At 42.3% G+C, this 23,324-nt stretch overlaps 1 protein-coding gene across 3 annotated transcripts in view; it reads left to right on the top strand.

Annotated features, from left to right (window-relative positions):
• The first annotated feature begins 8,887 nt into the window (after window positions 1–8,887).
• The window catches only part of LOC106590282 (collagen alpha-1(XVIII) chain), an 81,814-nt gene continuing 67,377 nt past the window's right edge, over window positions 8,888–23,324 (top strand). For 2 of the 3 annotated variants that reach the window (XM_014181124.2, XM_014181122.2), the window contains exons 1-2: window positions 8,888–9,303; window positions 9,397–9,476. In XM_014181124.2, the coding sequence (XP_014036599.1) occupies window positions 9,293–9,303; window positions 9,397–9,476 (91 nt within the window). In that variant the 5' untranslated portion in view covers window positions 8,888–9,292. The remainder of the gene's footprint in view (window positions 9,304–9,396; window positions 9,477–23,324) is intronic. The other variant, XM_014181123.2, reaches the window with a different exon arrangement.

Here is a 23,324-nt window from a genome sequence, read left to right as displayed (position 1 = left end):
TGGATCACACACCGTCCAAAAACGCTTCCCAGAAGATTCAATTCATCAATCTCACTAAGTTCTAATTGTTTGTTGTTGGAAGATGGATTGAAACGATTCGGTACACAAGATATGCCGCCACGCCAAAAACTCTTGCAAAGTCTCATAGAAATTGGAACAATAATATATACAATTTGGTGTACTTTGCATTCTTTTAAAGAACTCACACCAAATGTTGTATCCAAGGATGAATTCTCTAACGGCTGCGCATTGTTTTGTTTGTGAGATTGTTGACTAAGATGATTGCTTCATTATGTTGCCTGCTGTATACAGAACTATGTGTATGACAATCTTGACATTGCTGAAGAACAGCCTTGGGTTGACTGCAGAAGTCATGAAGTATAGACCCTATGGAAATGTTAGTAAGATTATACAAATTCAGCTGAAGGGTCATTCATTCAAAATGGCATTGGAGAATGTGTTACTCTCTTTTCAGAGTAATTTATATGTTTATATGTTTTGAATCATTGTCCATTTAGATTATTTCTGCGTTAAATGTTATGTTTGCTTACATGTTAAAACGGTAATTCAAATAAACTTTCTGATTGCAAAGTAATCATGTTCACTTGTAAAGCTAACCAAAGTAAACGGTTGTACTATGTGTACTGTGGGTGATATAGAAATCAAAACAGCTTTATAAAAGGAAACAAAATCAGAGTTTAGGTGTGGGGGTTACAGCATTTGGAAATCAACATTCTTTCTGACCCTGCCTGCATGTACGTTGAAGAGAGCCCCTAGGGATTGAAAAATAAATGTGTGTTTGGAACACTTTGAGAGGATTTTTGAAAATGTTCATTATGAAAATATCCCACAAATGTTTCGGTAACGACTTTAATCGTGTGGAGTAGAGGGAGGGATTTGTGAGGAAAAGCAGTGAATATATTTTCCTATTGCGCTGAGAAATATGCCCGGGGAGGGGAATCTCTCAGTCTCTCCATGTCTACCAGTTCTGTTTTCCTTAGCCTTAGTGGTGGGATGGAAGCAGGGGCAGCTAAGGTATGTGTCAGCATTTGGGCATAACTTAATGCTTGGGCCAAGGTGCACACTCCCTTGAAGAGTTCATGTCCACCCACTGACTGGAATGAATGGCAGCCAAACATCAGTTATCACAGAGTGGGACTTCAAAAAACACTGCTACCCCCAGAGCCAGAGCTGGCTGTTAATTTGGCTGCCCCTTATGAGGTGTGTGTGTGTGTGTGTGTCTGCGTGCACATGTATGTATGTCTATGCATGCGTGGGTGGGTGCAGTGTGTGGGCATCGGACAAGGGTTCGCTTGGTCGTGGAGGGGCGTTGAGCGTGGCCGTCCTCTCCCCTCCAGCAGGGCAGAGCCACAGACAGCTGTGGAGGCAAGGCGAGGCCAGGATGAATGAACAGTATCTGGCTGCACTCCTCACTCCTCCCCTGACTCCCATTCCATTACGTCAAGAAGCCTCTCTCCATCTCTCTACTCCTCTCTCTCTCCCTCCCTGCCTCCCTCCACTTCTCTCCTCTCTCTTGCTCTCTTTTTCTCTCTCTCTCTATATATATATATCTTTATCTCACTCTCTCTCTATATATATATATATATATATATATCTTTATCTCACTCTCTCTCTGACAGAGTAAAATAGCTTCAGCTGAATTGTATTTAAAAGTCACTCTGACAACATAGGTTCTCTAGCAAAGAAATGGGTTGAAAGATGACCTGCCTGTGCAACCATAGCATTTAAATGTTGTTTAAAAGTTTTAAAACATGCTTGGCTTGCCCAGTTCAAAGTTCCATTGAGTAGAAATACATTTCCACTGTTTGGAACATATGAGTTATCAAATACATATCAAATACTGAGATATAAAACAGCACTTCTGCAGCATATGCAAAGAAGAAAAGAGGAAATGTCATATTGTTTATCAATTTGGACTAAATTGACCTCATGCAATTATGTTTTGAGGGCACAATCTGTACACTGTTACAGTGTTGAAACCATTACCTGAAAGGCTTGCAGGTTAAATGACACTTTTTAGATTACCCGAGTCATTACTATCACAAATACAGACAAACCACATAGCCAAGCAAAGGGACTTCCATGGTACTGTGTCTTATTGAGATACTTAATAAAATATATATATATATATTTAACCTTTATTTAACTAGGCAAGTCAGTTAAAAAACAAATTGTTATTTACAATCACGGCCTACCCCAGCCAAACCTGGACGACGCTGGGCCAATTGTGCGCCGCCCTATGGGACACCCAATCATGGCCGGATGTGATACAGCCTGGATTTTAACCAGGGACTGCAGTGACGGCTCTTTCACTGAGATGCAGTGCCTAAGACCACTGCGCCACTCGGGAGCCTACTTGACGATGAGTAGCATCCAATGGAACAGTAGCGCTCACCAGCGCAGTCTAACGCAGGAAACAAAGCTGGGTTATTATCATACACCTTATCTCCACTGGTTGAGGGTGGGGGTTCATCCCCATGACATGAGAAACACAACCCCTGACCCCAGAGAGAGTGCAGCTCTGTCAAATGACTTCATTATAGTGCAAAACAACTTCCTCACAAAGGGGTTGGGGGGTCAAGCCAATTCATGCACGGGGTGGGGGGAGTCCCTGTTATTCACAGGGAAGGGGTGAATGGTGTGGGGGGAGACAGAAAAGAGGGCCCCAGCTAAAAGTTGTCACAGTGTCCACTTCAGGACCAACTTTTCTCCCTTCCCTTATTAAGAAAGATATACAGTGTATTCGGAAAGTATTCAGACCTCTTGACTTTTTCCACATTTTGTTATGTTAGAGCCTTATTCTAAAATGGATAAAAAAATCCCCCCCCCTCCCCATCAATCTATGCACAATACCCCATAATGACAAAGCAAAAACAGTTTTTTATAAATTTGTATAAAAAAACTCAAGTATTGCATTTACATAAGTGTTCAGACCCTTTACTCAGTACTTTGTTGAAGCACCTTTGGCAGCGATTACAACCTCGAGTCTTCTTGGCTATGACGCTACAAGCTTGGCACCCCTGTATTTAGGGAGTTTCTCCCATTCTTCTCTGCAGAGCCTCTCAAGCTCTGTCAGGTTGGATGGGGAGCGTTGCTGCACATCTATGTTCAGGTCTCTCCAGAGATTTTCGATCGGGTTCAAGTCCGGACTCTGGCTGGGCCACTCAAGGACATTCAGAGACTTGTCCTGAAGCAACTTCTGTGTTGTCTTGGCTGTGTGCTTAGGGTCATTGTCCTGTTGGAAGGTGAACCGTCACCCCAGTCTGAGGTCCTGAGTGCTCTGGAGCAGGTTTTCATTAAGGATCTCTCTGTACTTTTGATCTTTGCCTCGATCCTGACTAGTCTCCCAGTCTCTGCCGCTGAAAAATATCTCCACAACATGATGCTGCCACCACCATGCTTTACCGTATAGATGGTGCCAGGTTTCCTCTAGAAGAGACACTTGGCATTCAGGCCAAAGAGTTCAATCTTGGTTTCATCAGACCAGAGAATCTTGTTTCTCATGGTCAGTCTTTAGGTGCCTTTTGGCAAACTCCAAGCGGGCTGTCATGTGCATTTTAGTGAGGAGTGACTTCCGTCTGGCCACTCTACCATAAAGGCCCAATTGGTGGAGTGCTGCAGAGATGGTTGTCCTTCTGGAAGTTTCTCCCATCTCCACAGAGGAACCTTAGAGCTCTGTCAGAGTGACCATTGGGTTCTTGGTTACCTCTCTGACCAAGGCCCTTCTCCCCCGATTGCTCAGTTTGGCCCGGTGGCCAAATCATGTTCAATCAATTGATTTGGCCACAGGTGGACTCCAATCAAGTTGTAGAAACATCTCAAGGATGATCAATGGAAGCAGGGTGCATCTGAGCTCAATTTCAAGTCTCATAGGAAAGGGTCTGAATACCTAAGTAAATAAGGTATTTATCTTTTAATTTTTTTATTACATTTGCAAAAACTTCTAAAAACCTGTTTTCACTTTGTCATTATGGAGTATTGTGTGTAGATTTCTCAGGATTGTTTTTATTTAATCTATTTTAGAATAAGGCTGTAACGTAACAATGTGGAAAAAGTGAAGTGGTCTGAATACTTTCCGAAGGCAGCCCATGCAGAACAGAGTAACTATTGTCAGCATTATTTGTGACCCATGAATCACATCCTTTCTATTTAAATCTGCTGTCTGTTGAATTCAGTGAAACCAGCCTTTGCATCAATGTAAACCATGCATTTCTCAAGCGCCACAGGATCATTAACCAAGTTTCCATCCAACCATTTTAATGTGGATTAATTACCTGACGCATGAAAAAAAGTCACGACCAGACTGATGGAAACATGAAATGTTGGTGAAATAGTATACATTTCCACAGACAACTTGTTCGTTCAACCTGGTAAAATAAGAGTTAAAAAATGGTGGGATATTTTTGTGTCTGTAAAATGTTAGCTGTGCGAAATGGTGATATGATCAAATATAATAACCAACATGTCAAAGTAAACTTGGAGTTACGAAATAATATGTTGTGTGGTCCTCCCTCCCACTACGACTCAGGAAAGTATGGATTTTATTAGACTACAAATGAAATAAGTTTTGAGGAACTTCACAGGGTGATGAAAGTACATGGTGATGAGCTTGATGCTCCATTCCAATAAATATCGAGGGTCTCATTCTGGTGACATGATGATTGATGCTTGACTGCCATTTTACAAATACAAATAATCTTCCTCTTATCTATAATTATCTCATCATGTAGGCCTAAAGTAGTCTATACCGTACTGTGTATCTGTGAGCTGTTGGTTAGAGCGCACGTGCCAAGAACAGAGTGTTATTTAATGCAACAGTTTTTAGACAAAACCATCGGTAGAGTTGAAAATATGATGTAAACCAATTAAATTTCTATTTTTTATTCGGTACATGGGAATTTAACCACAAAAGTAATTTGTATGTGCACTTCATCATCACACACAGATTTTTATCTGCAACAAGTCAGTTTGTAAGAAACATACTCATTCTGTGGTGGGAAAATACGCATATTGTTTTCATGCAAATGTTTGAAAATTCACATGAAAATCTGTTGCCAATTGGATGGAAACCTATCTAATGAGAGAAACAGATTTGTCTATTGGGAAAGGCTCCTGGCATGTCCCTAATCACATTTGGCTACCTCTTTATAGCGTATTAATCCAGTGTCCAGTGTCTGTGTTCTTTTGCCCATCTTAATCTTTTATTTTTTATTGGCTAGTCTGAGATATGGCTTTTTCTTGCAACTCTGCCTAGAAGGCCAGCTTCCCGGTGTCGCCTCTTCACTGTTGACGTTGAGACTGGTGTTTTGTGGGTACTATTTAATGAAGCTGCCAGTTGAGGACTGTTTCTCAAATTAGACACTCTAATGTCCTCTTGCCCACTTCTGTATATCAGAACAGAAGTCATGCAGTCAGAAAAGTAGCTCTCCTCTTAGTTGGAGAGCCTGTTCATCTTCTAAATTGGTTTTGATAACAGATTTGGGCCTCCCGTCATTGAAGTGGAGTTATCTTGAGGTCTACTTGCTTTACCACCTGCTGTATGGGAGACGTTTCCAAGTCCTGGCTGGGGTCTGTGTGGTGTTGTTTACTTCACCACAGAATGCTTTCAGGCAGACCCTGTTTACCACAGAATACACAATAATACACTTTTATTTACAGGTTTACATACAAATCCCAGTGTCACCGTCTCTAATACTGCGGTTAGATTTAGTTTTATCTGACAACTTTTTTAGGTTAACCCATTGTATCAAACAGCTACAAATTCAAACTTCTAAGTTCCAAGCAGCTGTTTCTAACAGATAGGTTTTGTTCTCCTATGTCTCTTGATGTCAGTGAAGGCTACTGTATATTGTCCCAGATTCTCACAGTGGTCCATAGAGAGATGAGGGTGTTGTGTCAGTGTGTCCTGTCTGACTCCTGTCTGACTCATATAGGCCTTGGATTTCCACGTTAATCTGCAGCAGCAGTTTTACTGCCCACAGCGCCTCTCTCTCTTTCTTTCTCACTCTCTCTCTCTTTCTCTCTCTACCTCTCTCTCTACCTCTCTCTCTCTGTCTCTCTCTGTCTCTCTCTCTCTCTCTCTCTCTCTCTCTCTCTCTCTGTCTCTCTCTGTCTCTCTCTGTCTCTCTCTGTCTCTCACTATCAACACATTCTCTCAGACACTGTTTGTTTCCCTCCATTAACAAACAGGCTACCATGGCGATCCCCTAAACTTGGCTTTGTGTGAATTCCCTTTCTCCCTCTCAAAGTCTGTTTGGGTATTCCTGCTATGATATGATATTGGATGTGATTGCGGTGCTGTAATTTGTTAACTGTGGCCAAACCTTTTTTTTGTTGTGGGACGGATCAAGGCGTTGTTTTCCTCTGAAATCATAGGATTGGGTGATGATGCTAATTAGCACGAGATGAAGTATTTAGTGAAACCCGAGATGTGAGGACTTTGTTTCCCATAACTTTTAATGTGACTGTTAGGCCCTTCATATGAGTTGCTTTGTGATTCGCAGTTTGTCAAAAGCATATTTTCTATGATCTTTTACGGAGTGGCTGCGGATCAGACTGTTCTGGACCCCTCTTCGGGACTTTTGACTGTCAGGATGAGGTGTCCAGGAAAGTTGTATCTGCAGCCCCTGGGCTATCTTTTATTGCCCCTTTATCCCCAAAACAGTTGTTGCTTATAACATTCATCTCCTGACCTATCACATTACTTTTGATTTTGTTCAGAGTTGGATGAATATCCAAACCAAATAATGATAATTGTCCAGCTGCAGACCTTCCTCTCTAGTTTGAGCTGTATTGAACTCTTTTGAACAGCTCTGATGAAGGCCAAGAGGCCGACATGTAAGCTTGAATGAAATAACAAAAAAGTGATACTAGCAAGAGCGGTGTGTGACTTTCTCTTTCCTTTGAACAGTATTTCATAAAAGCAGCAACACTGGAGCAGTATTGTGGCATGGGAACCTTCCTGTGTCACTCCTTGTTTTCCAAAAACACCACTTGAAAGGGTGCACGCCTCTGTGATCCCTACCCTTCAGCAGCCTCTTCGGGTAATCCATCCACAAGCGTCCGCAACACTTCCGCAACACTTCCACAACACTACAACAGCACGTCCACAACATGTCCACAACACTTCCAAAACACTACCGCAACATGTCCACAACCCATCCACAACACGTCCATAACGCTTCTACAACACATCCACAACCCCACTTCAACACGCTGTCCCACACTGGCTTCAAAGAGGTGCCTCGGAAGTTGCTTTTCAACTACCAGGGCCAGACAACGGTAGAGACGGTTCCCATCTCCCACTAACAACACTCAGACGCTTGTCATTGCCCCCCAGCTGTGTTGCCCCCCCAGCTGTGCAGTAAGACTAGTTGTAATAGCCTCCCCTATCAGAGGTTTGGCTTCACATAGCTTCACTCATGTCTGTGACTCGTCTGTATCAGTGTGTGCCGTCAATAGGAAAGGAATTTAAGAGTAGTCTTCTAATCGACCCTCACCACCATAAAAGGCATCCCCCAGACAGACAGAAAGCTCTTGGGGGTCTAGATGCTGGATTCCATTTTTGACTATACACTCAACTATGGCTGAGGTCCAACCAGACGTTGTGGTGGGTGAATCATGGACCGTGTCAAGGTCTCGGGGTGCAGATGTTCTACAGAGATGTTGTACATTCATAAGATTTGAGTGGGTGTACAGTATCTGTTGGTTCAGACTCAACCTTATCTCTATGGTAACTGTTACCAGTCATAATGATGATCGAAGAAGAAGACTATTACAGTTGAGATTTTCTCTTAAAAGCAAAAGGCTTTGTCGATGACACCTTTATAAATCCTTTATTTGGTCATAGGAAACAGAAGGGTATACAGTAAGTGGCACAAAGGTGACAATTAACTGACAATTATTTGATACAACAATGTATGAAATGTATTTGTGCCTGATGCATATTTTCTCATCTCAAGGCCAGGCAAGATCCATTTAAAACAGGAAAACGGTAGGACAGAGAGATCACTCTTTAATCTAGAGAGAGGGAACTTGATGTGTACATTCATTTGAATCTGGAATAGGTAGCGATACACAGTCAGGACCAAAATGATTGGCACCCTTGATAGAGATGAGCAAAAAATACTGTATTATAATACAAAAATTGAGCTATATTGCATGGAAAAAAAGGACAAATATAGTATTTTATACTAATACAATAGCTTAGAGAAAGGCATTTTGTTAACAAAGACATTTTTTAAAAATCTAAAAAAGATAGGGGCCAAGATTATTGGCACCCCTGTTTTCAGTATTCCATCACCCTCCCCTTGCCAGGATAACGACACAGATACTTTTTCTAAAATGCTTTATGAGATTGGAAAACACATTTGGAGGGATCTATGACCATTCCTCCATATTGAATCTTTCCAGATCCTTGATATCCTTCGTCTGTTCTTATGGACTGCCCTCTTCAATTCAAACCACAGGTTTTCAATGGGGTTCAAGTCCAGAAACTGAGATGACCATTGCAAAATGTTGATTTTGTGGTTAAGTAACCATTTCTTTGTGGATTTTGATGTGTGCTTGAGGATATTGTCTTGCTGGAATATCCACTTCTGGCCAAGTGTCAGCCTCCTGGCAGAGGCAACCAGGTTTTTGGCTAACATTTCCAAGTACTTGATCAAAATCATGATGCCGTTGACCTTAACAAGGGCCCCAGGACCTGTGGAAGCAAAATAATCCTATAACATCAACGATCCACCACCATATTTTACAGTAGGTATGAGGTACTTTTTTGCACAGTCTTCCGTTTTTCGGTGCCCAACCCACCACTGGTGTGCTTGGCCAAAGAGCTTTATCTTCATATCATCTGACCATAGCACTGCCTGGAGTTTGATCAATGACATTGGCACTTGGATTGGAACCAATTTGAGCAAATGTATTACAATTTACTGTATGTCAGTATTTGTATGACTCATTTTAGACAGCATTTTTGTTATCTTTATCAAGGGTGTCAATCATTTTGGACCAGACTGTATGAGGGCAGAGTTGGATAAAGCAGTGGTCCACGAAGAGCGACTGTGAGGAGTCAGATTTCAGTGTTTGAGGACCGGTTCAGTCTTGGAGGACTAAAGCTGCCTTTGTTTCATTTGCAAATGCGGGCAGTCCAAGTGAGGGGGAGAGCAAGATCTTTTTAAGAGGGAGTGAGTGAGGGATAGAGCGGGCTCCAACTCTTACAACTATCACATTGGAACAAGAGGACTTTTGTGTGGACTTAACAAGATCGAAGATGACTTCACGGTAAATTCGCACATATTTTACGCGCATTGAAAGTGTTTTGACAAACCGAGAATTGAACTCAGCTAAATTATTCACTTTTTTCCCCTCTATCAGCAGCCTCTCCCTGTGGTCCTTTGGAATACATCTCGCCTTGTGGTACTGCCAATTGTCGACTGCATATCAGCTTCTGGACGGTACGTAACGCTCATAATTTTTCCGCCCCTGTTCTCTCTCATTTGGATTAACTGGTTAAGTATTGTGAGAAAGTATTAAGCACAACTATCGCAAATATGCATCCATTCATTCATGCATGCATTGCTTAATAGTTAGATGACATCACATAGTCTGTGCGAGTTTAGCTAAAGGATTTTGTGATAATGCACATCATATTCTAAAATTCCTTGGCGCAATCGCCTTTGCGTAAAGTTGGTTGCGTCTTGTGGGTGTAAATACACAGCGCGTGTGTTTGACAGCATCGACAACCAAGTGTTATACCGATCAGTCATTATTCTTTGGGTAACGTGTCATTCTAGCAACGCTCTGTCTATCTCATAACTGTACAGTGCGACACTTTTTTTTTATTAACGTGGAATCAGAACATGTCCACAGAAATGTGGAAAGCTGAAGATATGAATGATGCAGCGTATTCACAGGTCATTTTTTTGTGGCTGGTTGTGTGGCTTGCTGTGCGCTCTGTCTACGGTGTCTGCGGAGACGTTTCAATGATCTGTCAAGATGATCTGTCACCGTGACTAATGGTAAAAAGTAACGCAAGATGTGCGCGACTCAGCAGGTATTGACTGTGATAGCAATGGCCACTGAAAGGATTTGCCACAGATCAAGGACGCAGACAGTAGATGGCTGTGTCTGGAAGATGAAGAGCACAGGCTACCTGCTGTATCAGTAGCCAACCATGTAATTGAGTCGGAGCAGTAGATGGTGTTTTGTATTACTTTGGATACATTTCCCGCATATAACCATCCAGTAGACCTCATCGGATGTCAGCTAGATAGTTCAGACATTTTACAGGACAGTTGGGACTGATTATGGGCCCGGGCCAAAGAAAAATGATACACTTCTCAAGGGAAAGGTGTGTATGTGTTTGTGATTTCGTGCATGTCTCTAATGACACGTCCCTGACTTGGCTTCAACTTCAACTCAAGGTCAATGCCTGGGTTAATATTAGGCTTCTTCATTTCATTGGGGTTAGCGTTAGCCTATGTACGGCTCCGTCTGATAAATTACCTGTGTAGTGACTGACCGATAATTACTGTCTCTCCTCGTCAATAGAATGGCACGCAGATTGCCATTTTGACAAGCTCTGGAGATCATATAATCACCACCATGAGATGACCTCACAAAAAGCACCTTTGTTTTCGCTAGCACCATAAAACAATTATGGGCTGCCAAGTCATTGTAATGTGGCCCCGGGAGCTTAATGGTTGAGCTCATTCCTTCTGAGTTAGAGTCACTTGGCTCTTACAAGAACAAAAATCTATATGAGCAAGCTGTCTCTAATTTTCTATGGAAAATAACTCTGAAGTATGATGACTTGTGACTGAGGGGAATGTGGAGCTGGGGGAAAACTAGTGATTCTACAGCCTTGACAGTTTCCTCGACTGTATTTCCTGTCAGCTGTTTGTGGATTTGCCATATTCATAAACTGCTCGAAGATGATTCACTTTTTTGGAGAAAAAAAATAATTCAGTGTGTGCTGCTTTTGCCAGCGGAGGTCATTGGGGAGAAATATTTCCAGGCACATGTAGGCTATGCAGTAAATACTCTAAAAAACAAAGCTGTCGCCTAGTAACGTCTCATCTCATGTATTTGTTGAAATCGAGCTGATATTATCCATTTTGGGGTTTTGTGCTGTATCATACCGCTGAGATCAGGGGTGCCATAATCATTCCATGGAGGGCCTAGTGTCTGTATTTAATATATAAATTTTTTTTTTTTACTAATTAGTGACCCAAATGTATCAATTAAGTACAAGGGAGGAGCGAAAACCCAGACACACACTCGGCCCTCGGTGGAATGAGTTTGACACATGTGCCTTAGATACTTTTGACCCTTTCTTGTTCCTTAAAGTCAAAGTCAAATCAAGTCAAAACGAATTCGTCACATGCACCAAATGCAACGGGTGTAGACTTTACCATGAAATGCTTGCATGAAGAAAAATAAAAAAGATATATTGTAACACGAGAGGAATAAAATACACAAGAATGAAACTATGTGTCCTTGTATGCTTTATATCAGTGACAGGGACTAGCCCTAATGGTTTTCTTATCAGCCTAGTCCTGGACAAATACCTGGTTTAAGTGTGTGTCCATGTAATGAGCCCTTACACATACCAGGAGAGTTTACTTTATGAGGTATTGTCATAGATAATTACGTTGTTTTTCTTTTGGAAACATCATAAAATTAGTTTGTGGGAATTCACTCATGGTGATTTGTTGCTTTTAATGCCTGGTAATGTGGAATTTATCTGCCGGCAGACACAATGCACCATTCCACCCTTTGTGTGCTACCCCTAGTCTAAATGCATGTTCAAGTGTTTCCAATTCAGAAAAAGGTTGAAGACTGCTGCCTCTTAAACTTAAATGTGTTAATAATGTCCTAATGATCAATTCTGCAATAGACTAACTAGAGCGACAACATTCACCACTTGAAGGTATTATGTGGAATTTCTTCAACATTGGGGCAAGGACCGTAAAATGTTAGATGCTTAGGCCTACAGCACATGTGGAGACAGTCTACTCATGTTAATGGTTTATTAGTTTGGGAAGGGGGGTGGAATTTGGCAGCCTGATCAGTGTTGGCACCTTCCACACTTAATGATGTTCATGGGACTATTGTAATGAATATCTGAGACACAGAGACAGGCAAAAGGCCTTCAGCTGTTCAAAAGAGGAGCACAGTGATGCACCTCCAAACAGTAATATAATAATGGAGTTTAGCGGAGGCCTTTATCCAAAGCTTGCATACGTTTTAAATATGGGTTGTCCTGGGAATCCAACCCACTATCCAGGCATTGCAAGCGCCATGTCTACGAACTGTGCTACAGAGGACTACAGTGCTGACGGAACTATTTTCCTGTGACCTAGTCTGTAATGTAGCTTACATACTTTGTCTAAGAGATAACCGTTGGGGTAGATAACCATTGGAGTAGTCATTGGAGGAAAGAAGTAATCCCATGTGTTTCACTAATGCCCCTAATGATGATGATGACGATGCGGTGGCGTAATTACACTTGTTATGGTTTTCAGTCGCGGCTCCTGCCCTCAGTTGACCCGGGCCTGGATGTAACGTACTGTATAGGCGAGAGCTGGGAATGATTCAATACTGACATGCGCATGCCATGTGGGGACCACCAACTGAGGGTCTATTTATGGGAACAGCACAGTGTGCTTCCTAAAGAAATGTCAACGTCTGTACTGTGTCCCAGGATACTACACTACACAGATCTACTACACAGATAAGAGGATACTATATATCACTCTGAAGCATGGCTGTGTGTGTGTGTGTGCGTGTGTGTGTGTGTGTGTGTGTGTGTGTGTGTGTGTGTGTGTGTGTGTGTGTGTGTGTGTGTGTGTGTGTGTGGTTGTGTGTCTGTCTGAATGCTCTTAGTTCTGGACCAGTCCCATGAAGCTTTGAGCCAGAGAGGGGCTTGCATAGTTTGAGTTTCTCCCCCCGGGGCTGCTCCCATGTCGGGCTAACAGAGAGAGAGGGTGGCCTCCTGCCAGGCTGCTGAGTTTAGCTGTAATGAAGGATGACTGAGTGGCAGCTCTGTCTTGGTTGTGGGAACACTAGGCTCAGACGTACAGTAGCAGGGCAGACTGCATCACCCCTCACAGTGGCACGACCAATAATGAATGTCAACAGACTCAACACCTCAGTGGAGAGAACTGCACTGACATGACATGTGTTGAACTAAAGGGATAGTTGTTCACCCCAAAATCAAAGTTTCATACCTGAAAAGTGGTCCAAAGTGGAGCTGAGTTCCTACTGGGGAGCTATACATTTTTTTGGGGGGGATAATACATTTTATTTGATCACAAGGTCATGCAAAGGTACAATCATTTATATTTATGCATAAGAACAGCTTCAACAACAAACGCAAATATATATAAACAATGTACAATATTAACAGAAATACAGTAGTTAGATGCTAACGGATTTGTGTTCCAAAATGGCTTAGCATACAAGAAAGGGAAACTACAAAAACAGGATAGTCACTTGTGGCAGAGCATTAGTATCTAAAATACCACGAATAGATTGTGATATTGTTCTTTTTTACACCATGTGTCCAAATCCCTTCCACCCACCCTCCCGCTCCATCCACCCCGATGTTCCTCAATGATACTGTGGTTCATGTCATATATATATAAACTCAGTCAAAAAATAAACATCCTCTCACTGTCAACTGCGTTTGTTTTCAGCAAAGTGTAAATATTTGTATGAACATAACAAGATGCAGCAACTGAGGCATAAACTGAACAAGTTCCACAGACATGTGACTAACAGAAATGGAATATGTCCCTGATCAAAGGGAGGGTCAAAATCAAAAGTAACAGTCAGTATCTGGTGTGGCCACCAGCTGCATTAAGTACTGCAGTGCATCTCCTCCTCATGGACTGCACCAGATTTGCCAGTTCTTGCTGTGAGATGTTACCCTGGTGGCTGGTGGCATTGTCATGCTGGAGGGTCATGTCAGGATGAGCCTGCAGGAAGGGTACTACATGAGGGAGGAGGATGTCTTCCCTGTAACGCACAACGTTGAGATTGCCTGCAATGACAACAAGCTCAGTCCAATGATGCTGTGACACACCGCCCGAGACCATGACGGACCCAACACCAAATCGATCCCGCTCCAGAGGACAGGACTCGGTGAAACGCTCATTCCTTTGACGATAAACACGATTCCGACCATCACCCCTGGTGAGACAAAATCGCGACTTGTCAGTGAAGAGCACTTTTTGCCAGTCCTGTCTGTTCCAGTGACGGTGGGTTTGTGCCCATAGGCGACGTTGTTGCCGGTGATGTCTGGTGAGGACCTGCCTTACAACAGGCCTACAAGCCCTCAGTCCAGCCTCCCTCAGCCTATTGCGGACAGTCTGAGCACTGAAGGAGGGATTGTGCGTTCCTGGTGTAACTCGGGCAGTTGTCTGTCCTGTCTCCCTGTAGGCTTGTCTTAGGTGTCTCACAGTACGGACATTGTAATTTATTGCCCTGGCCACATCTGCAGTCCTCATGCCTCCTTGCAGCATGCCTAAGGCACGTTCAAGCAGATGAGCATCTTTCTTTTGGTGTTTTTCAGAGTCAGTAGAAAGGCCTCTTTAGTGTCCTAAGTGTTCATAACTGTGACCTTAATTGCCTACCGTCTGTAAGCTGTTAGTGTCTTAACGACCGTTTCACAGGTGCATGTTCATTAATTGTTTATGATTCATTGAACAAGCGTGAGAAACAGTGTTTAAACCCTTTACAATGAAGATCTGTGAAGTTATTTGGATTTTTTTGAATTATCTTTGAAAGACAGGGTCCTGAAAAAGGGACGTTTCTTTTTTTTGCTGAGTTTATATGTCTCTACACATATATCTCTACACACATGGGTACAAATGTAAACTCCGGTACATAATTAATCCGACACGGGTATCGGTTTCATCAAAATAAAGAAAATGTGCTTTCTTATTTGAGATGCACTAGTCCTTTAAGTAAAGCAAGCCATCGTCCATTGCTGATGAGACGTGGAGATGTTGCTCGGCTAGCTCACCATAAACCCATGATTTGTATTAGTGACACTCACGCCCACGTTCCTGTCTAGAAAAAGTAGAGAGGTGATGGTTTGATGTCCTTCCACAGATATGTAATACAAATGGTTTAGGGCCTTGTTTCAGTAAAAGAGACATACAAATGGGGCCCAGGCCCCACATGGAAAGCATTTATTTATGTTATATGTAAAACTCTGCTCCCTCTGTCCCTCCCTGATTGAATAACAGAGGTTGGTGGCTGTATTTGACTTGACATGCCAAACTGTTTCTTCTTCCAAACTCTCCTAAACTCTGGAAAATATGAAGCAGAGGAGGATGGAGATGGATATTCATCAAGGAAGTGTGTTGCTCTCCTGTCCAAACATGAACCATGGAGACAAAAAACTGGGTGGTTCAGTTTAGTCCTCTCTCCTCTCCCCAAACGGACAGTGTGCGTGTGAACACGTGTGTGGGAGAAATTAACAGACATGCAGGGGAAGGAGAGGAGAAGGTGGGACCTTATGTAAGCTAATGTAAGCTAACTCGAGTAATGTTGCTAATACGAGCCTGTCCCTTGCACTTGCCGGAGAGGCTCTCCAGTCCAGTGTCTTCCAGGCAGACTGTTAGCAAAATACTAGGCTTCCCATGGGTGTCGGGAAAGGGCGAGTGCCCGCTGGGTCTGGTCAATGTCTGCTGCACCATGTACTGTAACGCTGACCAGACCCATTCTAAACTCGGCCGCCATCACAAAGGAAAAAATACTTGTCACACCGTAAGGGTAAACATTCACCAGTATTCATCAAGTTAAAAGCGCCCCAGCTTTAGTTTTGAGTCAGCGTGCCTATGTATGTTTATAGAATTGTTAGATGTGTATGGATGTGTTTATATAGGAGAGGTTCAAGCACATTCTATTTCTCTAGTTCCTTACTTGATGAGGTAATACTTGTTCTTACTTACCCCCTTAGAAGTCCATACCCACTGGGCACACCATGTCATTTCAACATGGATAGTTGGGTAATATTTGGTTGAGATGTTGATCAATCAGATTACAACCTATATTCATCCACTCAACAAGACAGCCAAAAGTTAGTTGAATTTCCAATATGTTATCACTATGCTTTCAACCATCTAAAAGCACAACCAAATTCCAATGGAAAAAACAATGTCTGACTTTTGGTTTAGTTGTCACCCAAATGTATATCACTGTGCTTTCAAACATTTAAAAGCACAGCAAAGTTCAAATGGGAATACAATATTTTATTTATTTATACAACAGGTTAATGCTTTGTCACTGTGCTTTATCTAATAGCAGAATCAATTAACCTGGATTGCAGATGAGATTACATTAAAAGTACATGGTGCAAGTGATCAATGCCATACGAGATTCTGCAATGATTATTACAGCAATTGTGAAGATCTCTACAGACCTACAACGACCTACTGCATGCATGCTATCTTGAACATGCACGCTTTATATGATTACATGAGAAGAAATGTATACCGTAATTTCCGGACTATTGAGCGCACCTGAATATAAGCCGCACCCACTGAATTTATTTTTATTTTGAACATAAATAAGCTGCACATGTCTATAAGCCGCAACACCTCGGTCGTCTGCTCTCTGTGTGTTGACCCAGTCTTCGAGCTAATTTTCTAGTTCGGGCCATCTGCTTTTCTTCCCTCTGAAAGCTTTAGTTGTCTTTTTGCACTGAGTCAATTCCTCACGCTGCTGTTTCCAACATCTTATCATCGACTCATTAAGACCAAGCTCCCGTGCAGCAGCTCTATTTCCTTTTCCAACAGCCAGATCAATCGCCTTCAACTTGAAAGCTGCATCATATGCATTTCTCCGTGTCTTTGCCATGATGAGGGTGACAAAATGACTACCGTAATCAGAATGATGCGAAGTTTGAGAGCGCTCGATTTAATCTAAACAGTAAACAAAAAAGTTGTTTGACCTTAACCCATTCGGCAATTTCATTGGTCTAATGAAAGCTTCATGCTGCCAAAAAACTGAGCATGTCACAGAATGTGTTTTTTTGGAGAAAAAAAAATTGTAAGCGGGAAAAATCCATTAGCCGCGTCATTGTTTAAGCCGCGAGGTTCAAAGCGTGGGAAAAAAGTTGCTGCTTATAGTCCGGAAATTACGGTAGTTAGTTACAGTAACCTTAAAATGTGGCCATGTTACATTAGTTTGTAAGATAACATTAACTTTAGGCTATTTACTGTATTACAAAAGTAATATTGAATTGTGTTTGGTTGACAGCGCAACCAAATATCAACATTCAAAGGAGATGTATCTACTGCTTGGATAGTTCCATCTAAGCCACTGGCTTAATCCCATTCTTTAACCTTTATTTTTGGTTGAGTTGGAGACGTGAGTCCAACATATCATTTGTTAACTTGTCGACAAGTTAATAGGCTATATTGTATTTCAAAAGTGATATTTAATTTTGTTTGGTTGTCAACGCAACCGAGTATCATTTGAAGGAGATTCATCTTCTGCTTGGATAGTTCCAATCAAACGTGAAAACCATGTAATGACTACCTCGGAAGCACATTCTATAGAGCAAGTCAAAATGTACAAATATCTGGGAGTAAGGCTGAAAAAGAAGTTGAGCTTCATCAACCATGTAGAGAACCTTGTCTGGAAACTCAAGCTGCATATTGGGTTTTATTACTGGCACAAAATTTGTTTTTTCTTTGCCGCCAGAAAATGGTTGTACTTTTCTATCTGTGTGACTATGGTGACTATGTGCAAGCCTCAATCTCTACACTGAAGGCTCTTGACTCTGTGTATCATGCAGCCCTTTGTTTTATCACTAATTAGAGACGTGCTGTCGGATGTACATCAATAGCAACCGGTCAAGCTGAAACGCTGGTACATTCTTATTTTTAAGGCCATTTTAGCTCAAAATGAAAAAGCATACAAGCTCAGATCTTAATCTTGTTTTATGCTTACAGTTCTGAAAATTATAACCGAGCATTACTCAGCCCCCTGGTCTTGCAATTCCCTCAAAGCCAACCTAAAACCCCATGACCTGGTGTCCTTGGAAGGGTTCAAAGGGCAAATAGATGAACATGTTGTTGAGACATAGTTTTTTCTAGTTGTCAGCCGATGTCACTAGTTTGCGTTGCCTCAATCTCTTTCTAGCTCAGGCCCCACCTGCTTCAAGATGTCCACTATCATCCCCGTGGCCACGAAAGGGAAAGAAAGTGAACTGAATGATTATTGACCAGTAGCACTTATACTTCCGTCATCATGAAGTGCTTCGAGAGGCTAGTCGAAGACCACATCACCTCTTCCCTCCCTGAAACACTCAACCTTCTCCAATTCGCCTACCGCCCTGACAGATCCATGGACGACGCAATCATTATTGCACTGCACACTGCCCCTACCCACCTGGACAAAAGGAATGCATATGGGAGGATGCCGTTCATCGACTACAGCTCGGCCTTCAATACCACAAAGCTCACGGCCCTGGGACTGAACTCTTTCCTATGCTACTGGGACCTGGACTTCCAGATGGGCCATCCCCCAGGTGGTGAAGGTAGGCAACATTACCTCCTATTCACTGATCCTCAACACGGGGGCCCCACAAGGGTGCGTCCTCAGTCCCCTCCTGTACTCCCTGTATACACACGACTGCGTGACCTCACACAGTTCCATCTCCATCATCAAGCTCGCTGATGACAGTAGTAGGCCTGACTAACAATGACGAGACGGCCTACAGAGAGGACGTAGGCACGATGACGGCGTGGTGCCAGTTAAACAACCTCAACGTCAACAAAACAAGAGAGCTGATTGTGGACTTCAGGAGTAACCAGGCTGGGCACGCACCCATCCTCATCAATGGGGATGCTGTGGAGAGGGTAAAAAATGTCAAGTTCCTCGCCGTACATAACTCAGAGGAGATGAAATGGTTAAACCACATGGACAATGTGATAAAGAAGGCACGACAGCGACTCTTCAACCTCAGGAGGCTGAAGAAATGCAGCCTGTCCCCGAGGGCCCTCACAGTGTTCTACAGGATTACCATCGAGAGCATACTGTCAGGCTGCATCACAGCCTGGTACCTGCTCACCCTGTCCCCCTACTGCTACCTGAACTTCCTTTGATTTGATTTGACTAACCAAGACCCCTTATACATGCAGTTGTCAGATACTCAGAGAAGTGTGTGTTCCACATGGCCAAACATGTTCCTACTGTTCTCAATGTGAATATCATAAACATGGACTTAAGGGGAAATGAGTAACAACCCCCCACCATGATTACAATTAGAAATATTAGCATGTGTTGGATGAAGTGATGACCCCTTCGACACAATGAAACCAGGAAGTGAGGAAAAACAGGAAAGGGATTGCGTCCAGCAATAGTTCCATCCATGCATTTCCCTCATCATGACGTGATCCAGCTGTTAGATCAACAAACACACTATCCACTCACCTCGTATGTTTTTTGTTCCATTAATGTAGCAACTAAGTAGCCGGTCCCAGCTCTGTTTGTTTTGTGGGTTGTTCCACCAATTCATTGCCTTTTGAGAAAGTATCATTTGGTCAAAAACATTCTGTCATAAATAAAAAACATGTTTTCCCATCTCAAGAGGTTAAATAAAAAACGTACTATAGTACCGTAATTTCCGGACTATTAAGCGCACCTGAATATAAGCCGCACCCACTGAATACATTTTTTTATTTATTTTGAACATAAATAAGCCGCACATGTCTATAAGCCGCAGGTGCCTACCGGTACATTGAAACAAATGAACTTTACACAGGCTTTAACGAAACACGGCTTGTAACAAAAATAAATAGGCTTTAACGAAACATGGCTTGTAACAAAAAATAAAAAATTAGCAGTAAGCTTTAGTTGACTTTTTTTGAGTCAATTCCTCACGCTGCTGTTTCCAACGTCTTATCATCGACTCATTAAGACCAAGCTCCCGTGCAGCAGCTCTATTTCCTTTTCCAACAGCCAGATCAATCGCCTTCAACTTGAAAGCTGCATCATATGCATTTCTCCGTGTCTTTGCCATGATGAGGGTGACAAAATGACTACCGTAATCAGAATGATGGGAAGTTTGAGAGCGCTCGATTTAATCTAAACAGTAAACAAAAAAGTTGTTTGACCTTAACGCCAAAAAACTGAGCACGTCACAGAATGTGTTTTTTTGGAGAAAAACAAATTTAAAGAGGGAAAAATCCATATATTAGCCGCGTCATTGTTTAAGCCGCGAGGTTCAAAGCCTGGGAAAAAAGTTGCGGCTTATAGTCCGGAATTTACGCTAAGTGCCTATTAAATGCCAAGTAAAGTAACAGGGTTGACGACTTCATCTTAAATCAGCCCTAAATCCCCATGCGACAGGGGGAATGGAAGCCTGTTGTGTGCAACAGGGAATGACAATTGAATGCAAGCTTCAACCCCCCAAAATAATTGTTAAAACATTTCTAGCCTGTCTATCTATAGGTAACAGGGTTGACGTGTTAAGCTTGACCCGCTCAGTTTTCCATCACAAAACACAAGAAAATTGTAAAAAGAGTACAACCAGCTCACCTGCTTTTACACTATGATTTGACTTTTAGATGTTCAATATTTCTTAGAAAAATATATTTAAAAAGGAATAGTTTCACCATATTAAAATGAGAATTCAGTTCACGTAACAGTGTTGACCTTAAAATGAGGGCCAGACATAAATAATCACTAATCACATGAAATAAATAATGATCTTGAGAAATAATTTTGTAAAAGCAACAAAATAACTAGGGCTTTACAATGATGGTGAAAACTTGGAGAAATTTGGGGGTTAAGTTGGTTAAGTTGTTAAGCTGGTAAACTTGATGTCACTGAGGGTGCATGGAGGAAAATGTCAAAATGCAGAATTTTGGCACTTCTTTATTAATATAAAATATCTGATTTATTGAATTATTCTTGTGGTCTATATTAAGGGGCACTTCATATAATATAACAGGCTTTTAAAATTCCATATTGGTACCAAATTTCTACCAAAAACATAAAAGGGACTCTTTTTGTGGAACGACCCTTGTCTTGCCAATTCTTATGGTCGAATATTGCATGGCAATGACCATAAGAGCTGGGAAAGACAGCACACCAGTGTAGCCACTAAGTGCACATTGTTGACAGCCATAAAGAATGGGTCCAATTTACTGTGGTGACTGGTGTTGATATTAAACTCCTTTCCCCATTTCCCTTAACTTTTCATTAATCTCTCATTAATTCTCCTATCGTTGCATTAATCAGCCTGTTGAAATCAAAGCTTTGTTCATCAAAGAGACTAGTGCTTGGCTGGCCCATTTTCAAAGACTTTGATGTGCCGAAAGATAGTTTTTTCTCTCTTTAATTTTGAGGTCTTGAGTAAAATGCATCTGGCCATTGCCATCTCCCACTCTCCCTCTCTCCCTCTCTCTCTCGCTCCCTTCTCTCTCTCTCCCTCTCTCCCTCTTCCTTTCTCAAGCCAGTATTTATTTATGTAACCTTTGTTTCCCCCAGGAAATCCCCTTTGGGTTGGAGCCTCTTTTCCAAAAAGAGACCTGAATGCTGCCTGAAACTAGGAAAGGAAATGTTCCTACATTAGGTCACCTTCTACAGGGGTTAGAAATGCATCAAATCTATAAGTTAGTAGAACATGAAACCTGTATGAAATATTAGTGTTTTTCTGGGAGCGCCCATGCAATGTCCTGATGCTATGCGACAGACAAAGCGGCCTTATGGGATTTTTATCCTGTCCTGGAAAGTCACTGTCAGAGTGGAAAGATATAGCGAAAAACAAGCAGGTATCTGTTTATAGGAGATCAGAGGGAGAGAGTGGCTTTCTTCTCATCCCACAGTGATGGTTCTGAGCCCCGAGAAGCCTTTAGAAGTACAGGCAGCAGGCATCCTGTTGATTGAAGTCAGTTGAGTACTGCTGTGTGTTGCTGTGTTTGTTCTCTCTCTCACTGAAGGTGATGAGGCTAGAGAGGGGGCCCGCTAATGACAGAGCAGCCATCTGCAGCCAACAGATTTATGAAGTTGCTTTGGTGCTCGAGTGTTTTCTCTTCTGTCTGGAAAAGTGTCATCCTGTCTTTTGAAGCGGGGGTGGTGCATCCTTCACCCTTTGAATGCTGCTTGTCTGATTAGCGACTCAGCCTCGGCTGTTGCTGTTTAGAATCTTTCGTCATCAACTTTAAATAATTTTTGTGAGAATTCGCAGGCAAGTAGGTAAACCACCACTACCCTCAGTATTATTAGTCAACGTGCAATCATTGGAAAATAAACTGGACAATCTACAATTGAGACTATCCCGGGACATTAAAAACTGTAGTATCTTATGTTTCACCGAGACGTGGCTGAACCGCGACATGGATAATATAGAATTGGCTGGGTTTTCCGTGCATTGGCAGGACAGAGCAAATACGTCTGGTAAGATGAGGGGCAAGGTGTGTGTCTATTTGTCAATAACTGCTACTGCGTGATGTCTAAAGATTCGAGGTGATGCTCGCCTGAGATAGAATACCTCATGATAAGCTGAAGACCACACTATAAACCAAGAGTTTTCTCATCTATATTATTCGTAGCTGTCAATTTACCACCAAAAACATGATGCTGGCACTAAGACCGCACTCAACGAGCTGTATAAGGCCATAAGCAAACAAGAAAATGCTCATCCAGAAGCGGCGCTCCTAGTGGCCGGGGACTTTAATGCAGGCAAACTTAAATCCGTTTTACCTCATTTCTTCCAGCATGTTACATGTGCAACCAGAGGAAACAAAACTCGACCACCTTTACTCCACACACAGAGACACATACAAAGCTTTCCCTCGCCCTCCATTTGGCAAATCTGACCATAATTCTATCCTCCTGATTCCTGCTAAAAATCTAAAGCAGGAAGTACCAGTGACTCGCTCAATACGGAAGTGGTCAGATGCTACGCTACATGACTGTTTTGCTAGCACAGACTGGAATTTGTTCCGGGATTCATACGACGACGTTGAGGAGTATACCACCTCAGTCACCTGCTTCATCAATAAGTGCATCGACGACGTCGTCCCCACAGAAGCCATGGGTTACAGGCAACGTCCTCAAACTATTACAGACTACTATTACAGACTACAGTGATGCAAGCCTACCAGACGAGCTAAATGCCTTTTATGCATACTTCGAGACAAGCATCACTGAAGCATGCATGAGAGCACCAGCTGTTCCAGATGACTGTGTGATCATGCTCTCTGTAGCCGTTGTGAGCAAGACCTTTAAACAGGTAAACATTCAGGGCTAGACATATTACCAGGACGTGTACT

Source organism: Salmo salar, chromosome ssa29, assembly GCF_905237065.1.
Source record: "Salmo salar chromosome ssa29, Ssal_v3.1, whole genome shotgun sequence".
In the NCBI taxonomy this organism is placed as follows: Eukaryota; Metazoa; Chordata; class Actinopteri; order Salmoniformes; family Salmonidae; genus Salmo; species Salmo salar.
This window is presented reverse-complemented; position numbering and strand designations above follow the sequence as displayed.